The sequence below is a fragment of the Primulina eburnea genome, chromosome 2, assembly GCF_022965805.1.
Source record: "Primulina eburnea isolate SZY01 chromosome 2, ASM2296580v1, whole genome shotgun sequence".
NCBI classification, from domain to species: domain Eukaryota; kingdom Viridiplantae; phylum Streptophyta; class Magnoliopsida; order Lamiales; family Gesneriaceae; genus Primulina; species Primulina eburnea.
In genome coordinates this window covers 3,799,000-3,810,547 of record NC_133102.1, presented here as the reverse complement: position 1 = coordinate 3,810,547, position 11,548 = coordinate 3,799,000, and the positions used below count along the sequence as shown (strand labels likewise).

General features: G+C 32.9%; 1 protein-coding gene across 5 annotated transcripts; it reads right to left on the bottom strand.

Moving 5' to 3' along the window:
* Positions 1 to 1,735: 1,735 nt before the first annotated feature.
* On the bottom strand, positions 1,736 to 6,370 carry LOC140820798 (amino acid transporter AVT1C-like). Of its 5 annotated transcripts, none has more exons than XM_073181167.1 (13): positions 6,352 to 6,370; positions 5,174 to 5,403; positions 4,583 to 4,878; positions 4,276 to 4,490; positions 4,066 to 4,089; positions 3,764 to 3,944; positions 3,329 to 3,548; positions 3,037 to 3,172; positions 2,927 to 2,946; positions 2,594 to 2,739; positions 2,356 to 2,399; positions 2,195 to 2,257; positions 1,736 to 2,031 (listed from the first exon to the last, which is right to left on the bottom strand). In XM_073181167.1, the coding sequence occupies exons 2-13, from the start codon at positions 5,371 to 5,373 to the stop codon at positions 1,936 to 1,938; spliced, it is 1,641 nt and encodes a 546-aa protein (XP_073037268.1). In that variant the 5' UTR covers positions 5,374 to 5,403; positions 6,352 to 6,370; the 3' UTR covers positions 1,736 to 1,935. The 5 variants fall into 5 exon arrangements, with proteins under 5 accessions (XP_073037268.1, XP_073037250.1, XP_073037242.1 ...); XM_073181149.1 differs by lacking the exon at positions 6,352 to 6,370 and adding an exon at positions 5,793 to 6,320; XM_073181141.1 differs by lacking the exon at positions 6,352 to 6,370 and adding an exon at positions 5,917 to 6,320.
* Positions 6,371 to 11,548: the final 5,178 nt, after the last annotated feature.

Below are 11,548 nucleotides of genomic sequence, written 5' to 3'. Positions count from 1 at the left end.
AAGCTTTATAATATTCGGCATGTCAGCTCATGAACATGTTCGTTGGTAAGTTCATACGAGTCATTTCTTAGATGAAAAAGTAATAGTTTTTATATTTGGTTTATTTATTTTGCACGTTACATATGAAATATATAGAAAATTAAATTAAATATATTTATTATAATAAATTTACAAATTTTAACAAGAATTTTATATTTTTCTCTAAATATATAATTTACCTTTTATTGAATTTAATGAAGATTTAAACATATAATTCATATTTATTAAACTTGTTTAGACTCGATAAAAGCTTGAATACGCTCGAGAGTCATAAATATATTTGTTAAATAAAGCTCGAGCTCAGCTCGATTATAAACGAGTCAAGCTCAAACATTCAAGAATTTGGCTCGACTCGATTACATCCTTAAACTTGAGATAGGGTAGTCTTCACAAAATTATATAACGGGGAATGACAAAAGTGATATTTGATCTCTCCTTTGTATCTAATTTTCGTTTTGCAAGTGTAAGTGAAATTAAAGTTGATTGTGTTTAGATGTTTTTTTTCAAAAAAAAATTATAAGGTTGGGATTGGCTTACGATGGGTCATTAAATCTATCTTAATCGGATACAATTGTAAAATTAACAATTACCAACACACTTGTGAATCATTTATCTTCAAATGATTTATTTTTCAAATTTTATGAATATTTTAAAAAAAATTAATTTTCTTCCGGAGAGTGTAAGAGATACAATTTGTATTTTTTTAAAAAAAAAATATACATAGAATTAGATTTTACAATTTAGATTAATTATTCAAAGCTAGTTTAAAAAATTGAGTAGATATTTTGTATGACGGTTTCATTAATTTTTATTCGTGAGATGAGTCAACCATGTCCATATATATTTATAATAAAAAATAATATTTTAATTTTATCCTTTAAATTACGAGTGAAAATTAACTTCCATTCATATCATAAAATAAGATTATTCGGCCAAATAAAACCACAAAATACTTTCTTTAAAACTTAGTTTCATAGTCAAAAATATTTTCTATAATTGTTATTTTATAAGAATTTTCTACAATATGTTTGATCTAACCATAAAAAAAACAACCCCATCTCTCCAAAGCCACACAGCAAGTTTTTGCTTTGATGTGAGTTATTAAATGTAACTCGATCATATACGAACTAACAAATATTGAGGGTTTTTTTTAAAAAAATAATGTAAATTTTTTTTTTTCCATAATTAATGTAAAAAGAAAATGTTTGCAGAAATATGGCAAACCGTGCTTACGTGGAGCAACGTCCGTGCTTTGTAAGCACGGATTGAGATCCACGTTGGCTTATTAGCGACGGTTATAACCATCGCATATAGCGACAGTTTAACAACTGTCAAATAACGCGATCCGAAATATCAAGAACTCGTTCTCAAGACATAGAATATGAAGCTGAAAGTCGTATAGAATCTTGAGTGTTATCTATCTCCAATCCAACCAATAACAATACCGACATAAAAACGTGATAAACTCTAAATTGGAAATATCTGAAACTGAAAGACATGAGCCTGGTTGTGTCCATTGATCTTTTATCATTGTCTTAAAAGAAGATGATGCGATAACGTGACAAGTAATTTACAAAATGCGAGAGGCCAAAATCCATTAACAATAACTCTTACCATACTTCCTAGTTCCACAAACATCATATTTTTACCCAGTAAAACCAAAGGACCTCGGCTAAATCGACAGCGAAGCTAATAATGAAAATAGAAAATGGCGGGTAGCTTAGTTTTTATTTAAGGTAGGTACATCACCAAAATTTCTCTAAGACCAGCACTATTCGGAAAATTGTAGCAAAGACGCAAAATAAAAGTAGAACTTTTCTGCTATTGAGGACAATATTTTTTGCGATCAGGGACGGATTTAGGCGACTGGACGAGCATGTGGCGTCCTGTGAAATGTTAGCTCAAGCTTTGGATTATTTTAGAGAGTGCAGAGTATGATCCAAATGCCGACGATACGATGCCTACACAGATGACTAATACACACATGGATCCCTGTAAAACAAAGGAATTGCAAGAAAAATGTTTGGTTAACTGAGAGCTAAAAATTGTTCATTTGGCAGGAAACACATATCAAATTTACACGGGGTGTTCCATTAATTTCATTATTGTTTTTGGCTCTGATAATTGTGTAAACGAAGGAGACATATTTTTTTACCTGAAAGAAGTTTATTTTCCCCTTTAAGATGCTCAAATAGCAAGCACACGGGAGAATCAAGGTCTGCAACATGAGTTCAAAAGTAATGAGGACCAATTTCGCACAGCGGTAGAGCAGTTGCTTTCAGGGACTTAAGTTGTTATACTAAGACCAGAACTTACAACTAGCATTGTGAATAAAGAACCGATCAACGCCATCACCAAACCTGCGTCATAGAAAAGATACACAACAATGTGCTAAAGGTTAACCAGAAAGAAGGTATTACATTTAGGAATATGAAAAAAAATTCAAAGAGGGCAAGTAACAAAGACAGGGCACAAGAAATGGCCTAGTATGTGAAATCAAGATTGTCTTTCTCTAAATCCAAGAATACCATAGTAATTAAAAGTGAGAACATACCAAAGAAGGGTATGCTAAGACCCACGATCAAAGTAGATATCACCAGTGCTGTTCTTATGATGATTGAATACATAAAAGATTTTGTGCGGCTTGAGGGAATCAATTCCTCGAGACTCATTGCCACGGGAGACATGGTTAATGCATATGTGATCATAGTTAAGGTATAAACGAACCAGGAAAGTCGAAACTAAATGATGTAAAACCCCATCTGAATCTAAAATCAAATCAAATGCTCCTGAAATCTCTTGCAGCTACAAAATATTTTTGAAATAGAGGGTCATTAAATGAAGCAGTACTGTGGATTAATCGAGCTATTCAATCAAGAAAGGATATTTTGTGAAAGGATTGACCACCTGCAATAATCACAGATATAAATAAAAGTTTATTACAATGAGGTCTCTTGTGTATTTATTACAAGAAAAGACTAACATGAGCATACGAACCGTAGTCCACACAGCAATTTTAGACGCGACTAAATCTTGAGGCATGTTGAGGGTGAACTGTGATTGTGTCGATCCTCCAAACATTGTGTATCCCAAAACAGCAACTCCAGCATACAGCACAGTACATAGCCCAAAGCTGCATTGGTAACCGACTCAAGAGTTCAAGAAACGAATATTCAGAAGACATCATATTCTATAACACACACTCAAGCAACACTGTATGGAACTTAGAAAATATATATCCATTATCCAGTAAAGTGCAGGCTTTAAATATTGAAGTTTTCCTCTTTACCTCATTAAGAGGACGTATGGGTATTGACTGGGTTTTGCCATCGATGTATAAATATTGGGGAAAACAGCATGCCCTGAGTAGCAATAACCGTAGAGACCAATAGCAACAGGAAGAGCTGAAAGGTTTAGCACCGTCCCTTTCGTCTGAAAGCCAACTTGATCTACTAAGCCAGCCCAGAACAAGCAAGCCACCACCAAGATTGATGCAATAACTCCTCCAGCTGATCAAAATCGAAGGAAAAAACAAAAGAAGCAAATATTGTTAGGGTTATGGAGTTAGGCTACAGTATGTATAAAAATCTTTAACTTTTCGATTTGCATTGAAATTAGTATATCTTTTGGTCATTTGATCAAAATTGTCAGATTCAAAATCTTCAAAAAGCTCTTCTAGTAAGAGGTAAAAATGTGACAAATATAAGGAAATATTGATGCTCACCAGATATGTAGCTAAGAACACTGAGATCCCTTAACCAAACGGTAGGAAGAACGGCCAAGGCGGTAATCAATGCGAAAAGATGGTGAGAGTTTAATTCAAGTATCCCAATGTGCAAATGTGCATTTGGAAATAAAGATGACAAATTGTCACTCTCCAAAATAATATACTCCACGCAACAGGCCTGTAAAGAATACATTTTAAAAAAAATATCTGGATCATGCAAGATCGTTGATGCAAACCGTGTGTCTAAAGCATAAAACACGGGAATGTCACATATTTCACCGAGTTTCCAGAATACTTACATATAATTCCACGTATAAAATAATCTGCATCCAAGAAAGAAAATCAACATCTGAAATTAATTAACCCATCCTTTTTTCCTTAATGAAAACAGTTATGTCATAGAATATATGTGCTGAATAATCATATCTATATAGACTATATTGTGTTATTTGATTAGCAATTACGACGTTAGATTGGACAGAGAGAAACACTGAATCAGCAAGACTCACAGAAATGACCACACGTCCGACAGAACCAAAGGCTGCCTGGCCAATGTCGGGGTAAGTTTCAAGCCCTGGTTCACTGTCCAAACAGTACCTTAAAAGAATCCCTGTGTAGTAAGAGAGAATAGCGAAGATAAACAATATAGACAATCCAGCCCATCCACCTTCTTTGACAGCATAAGGAGTAGATAGGATTCCAACTCCACATAGCACATTCATTCCTGCATACAACCGTCACAAACAAATCATTTCGTTTTTATAGAGTCAAGTATCGGTTGGTCTTAAATTGTCACGTTAGGTTTAGGTATCCTACCGTTCAACACTGCTTGGCCATATGAACATTGGCGGTAAATGGGAAGGTCGTGTGAAACCTCGGATTTTCCGGCAACTGTCACACTAGGCTTTCTTGAGGGTAGAGGAGGCCTTTCGTGAGGTTTCTCATCTTCTACGGAAGGTATAAGAGGCTTAGTCAGAGATGGCAATATTTCGGGAGTATGTCTCCTTGTGAGAGTCGAAGAGAGAAAGGAGCTGCCTATATGTCCCAATGATGGTGTCCCAAGTAAATTTAGACTTGGAGACTGGACACTACTGTATAAATCGATGGATTGCCTGTGCAGAGTATTTTCAGTGGATTTAGTGAGTATGAAACGAATACATAAAAAAAATATCACAAATAATTTGACCTTATATTGATGATATAATCCATGTACTATATCTTCATCCTAATACAAAGATTTTACAATTATCTACTTGAACTTGACTGGTAAATGAATCTATGACATCATGTCCTCGTTAATGACTCCAAAATTCAAGAAACCTCGCTTGCATCGTCTGGTATTTACATAATCCATTCACGTAGTCTTCACAAGAAACCAAAAAGAAAATCAAAAGAACATCAGGTTACCTATAACTTTGAGGCCAAGAAGTGGTGTAAGAATTGGGCTTGCTATTTTGTCTATTGGTATAGTCATTATCATTCGAGTAATACGATGAATCCGAATCATTCCCATCTTCTCCATCTTCACCTTTGTTATATGCCTTCTCCTCGTCCTCTTCTTCACTCTCAATGAAGAAATTTTGTTCTGAATCCGAATTCTTCATCATCGGCTTTCCTGTCCTCTCCTTTCAAATCTTCTAAAATCCAAACCAGACAACACCTTATATTCTCATAGACAATTACAATTCATAAGAAGATCAAGACTGCAAAATTCCAATCAAACCACGAGGAAATTCAAGACAGCTGTTCAATGAGAGCACAACCAGAAAATCTCATCAAATATTATGAAATTTATGAAGCATGATTCTCTGTCAAGAAACACCGAATATAATAAAATCTTTTGCATGTATATTCCTTTCCAAGAAAATGAGATACATTTCTTGAAATTCGAAATTCAATAAAATCAATCAAAAGGGAAACCCAATTTGCGGTTGAATTGGTGGCCATTGACAAAAATAGCAACAGGCAAGGGTCAACGATTTGTTTACTTCTGAGAACTAATTCTCAAGTAAGGAAACTTAAGCACCATTAATCTCAGCCTCTCATGGCAAACTCCATTTACATATAGAACCTAATTTTCCGGTCATTCAACCAAGGGTTGCACATAGTGCGTGGGAAATAGAGAGCGGCAAAAAGATCTTCCTTTTCACCTTCTCCAAAAACAAGACAAAGTTCAGACTTTTTCTAGCGGGATTCTTCCAAAGTAAAGAAAAAAGTTTCTCCTTTTTTCTTCCTAGATTTTCGCAAATCAGGGCATAGAGAAAGACTTGATTCCGAATCTTGGAAGATTCAAGATTCACTAAAAAAAATGGACCTTTATCGTAAACACCCACGCTACACACAGTAGCTACACACCGTTTCTTGATCGCCCACTCACACATACAAAAGAGCTACAGAAGCACTTGTACAAAGGGGTCAAACGGCAGTCCAAGGAAAACATTCTTCCTTTTTTTTGGACATTTTGTTTCCAGATTTTTCCTCAAAAAAAAAAAAAAAAAACCATTTTCGAATATCAGAGGGAACATCAAACATGGGGTTGAGATTAAACTAATTAACAAGTAATAGCTAATAAGAAAACAAGCTACCTAGCTGTCATCTAAAAAAAATTCACATCCTACATATTATTTATAGATAGTTATTTAATGGATGCATGCATCGCTACATATGAAGTGATTCAATCACATAAAATAACTCTAATATCTAGATCATATTTGCTCTGTCGAACGAAAATCCTAACATCATGTGATGCAATACGAATACGATGTCTAGTAGCGGAGAAGAGAGTAAAACAATACTAAACTATTCAAATCATGAACCAAAAAATCCTAAACCAAATCTAAAAAAACTAAAAATAAGATTAGTCATACTGTGAAAAATACGATGAATTTGAGAGCAAGAATTTTCGATTTTTTATTTTGATTTTTCATTAATAATATTTTGAATTTCATTTTTATCGGTGAATCTTGATATGGAAATTCGAATATTTCAATGTCATTTTAGGAGGGGAAGCTTACTTATAACTTTGCTTTAGTTTACGTATAATATTAACACACATCACATGAGAAGATAGATATTCGACTACCAATGTTGATTTCTACACTCCTCGATCATAACATTTTAATAAATTTAAATACTAAGGAAAACTTACTTTAAGGATTATTTTAAAATGGTAAATTAAATATAAAATAATCGATTTTTTCCCCCAATCATTGAATTATTGTCGTCCCGCAGACAAACGCACACATCTCCAACTTTCGAAATTATTATTATAGTGAAACATGGAAGCTTGTCATAATTCAATAATCCGAAAAAATTGAGGTTTTGATAAGAATTACAGGTGGGATTTTTGCAAATATCTCCGAAAAATATATTAAAAAATGATCCGTACTCTCCGAATGGCTCCCATGCAAACTGAAAACCCTATATTTTCTAGGGGGTGGTCGTTTTGCAAATACATCGAAATCTTGTGCCGGATTGTATATAAGCGTGAAGTCGGGGGACTTATTCGCAACATGATGTTTTGTGGCTGTCACCGATGGAGTATATGCGTGGGAATCCAAAGGTTATCAGTGGACAGTAGATGAAACAATTCAGATGAAATTGAAAATATAGAAATTGAAATTTTCCATTTAAAAATAAAATGAAAATGACTTTTAATTAGAAAATGTTTTTGGGATGAATTATTGGTGATTGTGATAGAAAAGTGAGGTAAAGTAAAATAAAATAGACCTCTTGTGAGACAGTCTCACGAATCTTTAACTGTGAAATAGATCAACCCTACCGATATTCACAATAAAAAGTAATACTCTTAGCATAAAAAATAATATTTTTTTGTGGATGACTCAAATAAGATATTCGTCTCACAACATACTACCCGTGAGTTCCGTCTCACGTAAGTTTTTGTCAAAAAAGATATTGTACGTAGTAGGTTTAGTTCCATATTTAGACCTTCTCTTTTTAGGAAATAACAAATAAATTTTTGGAAATGGAATTAAAGACGACAATGAAAACCGCAAAGATTTGTTAACAACGATAATGCAAGAGAATGATTGGAAAAAAACAGATTATCGTGATCGATTTTCCAAGTCTCGTCAATTCGTTATCTCTAATGTCTACATCCAATCAACATCATTTTATTCCGCAAATATGAGATGAATTTTATGAACAAAAAATTGAGACAATGAATTTGGACGTAGTTAGCAACCTTAATTATAAAATGTCACTAAACTACGATATTGAGTTCGAATCTCATCGACTGCTGTCTGCGTGCATATAGAAGATGTAGAGTTAGTTAATTACGTTGTGTTTGGATAGATCTGTATAAAAAAAAATTATAAAAATTCAAATATATACTAAATCATCCTAAAATATATTTATTCTCACTTCAAAACACTTCATCCTCATAATACATTTATTTTTACGAGAAAACATTACTTATTGAAACTCAATTACAAAAATTTGATTGGATAAAAGAGTGAATCCAATATAAATATATTGTGTATAAAAGTCTGCTAAATTTTAAATATAATTTATTTTAGTTATAAAAACCGAAAAAAAAATTTGTTCATACAAAATTTACAAGTGGCTCCCCAGTGAGGGAATTTATTTGGAAAAATGAAAGGCAATCAAATTTAATTAATCATTAGGCATGTAGAAAACAGAGAAATTTATTAATAAAAACTACACAAGTTGAAAGAAGAAAAATATATAATGGTCCTCTCCAATGTCTCCATCTACTAAGCTTTCTTGTCGGAACAATAGTTATTTTAATCAAATACGCACATTTGGCACATATTGGCCAAACTTGTTCTTCATTATTTTAAGATTTATCTTACACACATCTCTCGATTTATATATGATTTGAATACGTAATTATCCTACTCGTACTTTCCTTTTTGGAATATAATGTTTTTACGTTGGCAAAAACTTGTGTCAGACGGTCTCACGTGTCGTATTTGTGAGACGAATATCTTATTTGTGTCATTCAGTGAAAAAGTATTATTTTTTATGCTAAGAGTATTACTTTTTATTGTGAATATGAGTATGGTTGACCCATCACATTAGACCCACTCTTCTACATTTATAGTAAAAATTTTCATCCACTGAGGCGATGTTCGCCTAATAGATGTATAAGTTTGATATGCTTCATCAAACATATATGTGTATGTGTGTGTGAGAGTGTATGTATATAGAGAGAGTATGTTTTTTATATGTTGCACATTTACCGTGCACATCTATTGTGCACATTTACGTGATCACTGAAAAAGTAACGCTTACATAGGGGTGGAAAAAAATACCGAAATACCGTACCGAAAAAAATACGAACTTACCGAAAAAATCGGCATATCGAAATTTTCGGTATCGGTATCGGTACGGAATATTTTTTTTTCGGTATTTCGGTATATACCGAAATACCGAAAATAATTTTTTTTTATTATTTTTTCAAAATTTAAGTTCGGTACACCAAAAATATTTTCGGTATACCGACAGTTTTTGCGGTATACCGACAAAATTTTCGGTGTCGGTACGGTACTGGTATGAATTTTTTTCATACCGAAAATTCGGTATGTCGAATGTGCGGTATACCGAATTTTCGGTATCGGTATGAAAAAATTCCATACCGATATTTTCGATCAGGTATATGGTACAGTAGTTCGGTACGGTATACCGTACCGTACCCACCCCTACGCTCACATACTGGATGTATTGAAACATAGAAAATTGTACACATTCAATTTATGAATATTACATTATCGATACTTACATAAACCCACAATATGTTGTGTATCAAAACTAAATATATCGTTTTACAAAAAAAAATGATGACATGTTAGGCACATGTGGGATGTACCTAGTTGGTAATGCAACTTCTGATGCCCATATTTTTTTAAAATATTTGGGGTCTGTTAATTAATGTAACATTGACAAAATCCGTTCTTAAAAAATGGAAACATCGACAAAATCAGTACACATGTTCTTTGTAATCTTGTTCTTTTGGAATCGCAATCTTTTTTTTTTAGGTATTAGTGCTTGAAATCTAATCACATGCGAATATGCACAAAACGTAAGGATCATTTATGTCATTTGGTTTAACAATTCCATTTCAATGATTTCCAAAGACTAAGGTAACTAAATACATCACGTCCTATACAATTTCCGCCAATATCTTGTAAAGAAAACTACGTCTTATTTTATTCATAACTACGTCATATCATAGAGTGAGTCTCATGTGAGACCGTCTCACGGATCATAATCTGTGAGACGGGTCAACCCTACCCATATTCACAATAAAAAGTAATACACTTAGCAAAAAAATTAATATTTTTTCATGGATGACCAAAATAAAAAATCTGTCTCACAAATACGACCCGTGAGACCGTCTCACACAAATTTGTGTCCATATTATAACCCATGGGTTTATTCTAGGCCCTAAAAAAGAAAGCTAGGCCGTTTGAAAAATGATTTTTTTTGAATTTTGGTTTATTAGTTGTTAAAAGTTTGGTTTTGGTGCACTAATTTTTAATTTTCGACTATTTTGATCTAATTTTTTACTTTGACGTGTCATCTTAACAATTCAGCATTTCCCAAAGTCGCGATATTATTTTTTCGTTGTCACTTCAGCAATTTGAGTCGAAAATTAAAAAGTTAATGTACTAAAACAAAAATTTGAAAAATTAATAGACCAAAAACAAGAATGAGACGTACGTGTTAGCAGACATAAAACCTATCTTCTCTTGACAAAAACTTATGTGAGATGGTCTCACGGGTCGTATTTTGTGAAACAAATCTCTTATTCCGGTCATCCATGAAAAATATTATTGTTTATGCTAAGAATATTACTTTTTTTTGTGAATATCGGTAAGGTTGACTCATCTCACAAGTAAAGATTCGTGAGACCGTCTCAAAGAGACCTATTCTTTTTTCGTTTAAATAAGATCAATAGTTCAAATATTGTGAACGAAAAGAACATATTTCTCATAACCTATCCGACAAAGATCAATTTCACATCTCTCTACTTCAACACGGCCCGATAAATCGGAGGCTTAGACATAAATTAGTTTTTTTTTTAAATTTTCACCTGCTCTTGAGATCGAATCCATATTCAAACAATGTCTCAAATCGGGTCGGCCCACTAACTCTCTAAGGCACGATATATCTGACACCACAAAGGCCCATTGATTTGATCTCAAATAAATATATGAATAAATAAATATCCAATTTTTTTTTAGAAAAAATAAAATGTATCCACCCCACTTACTTGCAAAGGATAGACCTATTATTATTAGATTTAGGTTTATAAATACCTAATTATTTTTCTTTCGCACTTAGTAAATATCTAGTTCAAATTGTATTAAAAAAAAAAAAAAAAACACACACACACACACTATGTAAAAACTAATAATATCTTAGACACTGTGTTTTTAAAAATCTGGTACAACACCCCTACCTTTTAATTGTTTACGGCATAAATGATAAAAGATTAATAAAATAAGGTAAAAAAATTTTTTTTAACAAACTAATGTGTCACGCCATCTCTGATGGCGTGACTTGTTTTTTTTTTTTTTTTTAAAAAAGCAATGGCGTGACTTGCTAAATTAATTTTTTTTAAAAAAGCAAGTCACGCCATTGGAGATGGCGTGACTTGCTTGATTTTAATTTTTTTTTAAAATATGTAGGGTGTCACGCCTCTTCAAGAGGCGTGTGACTATTCAAGTTTATTATTTTTAAAATTCAAGTTTTTGTTTTTTTTAAATCAGAGATGGCGTGACCATCACATGTTAA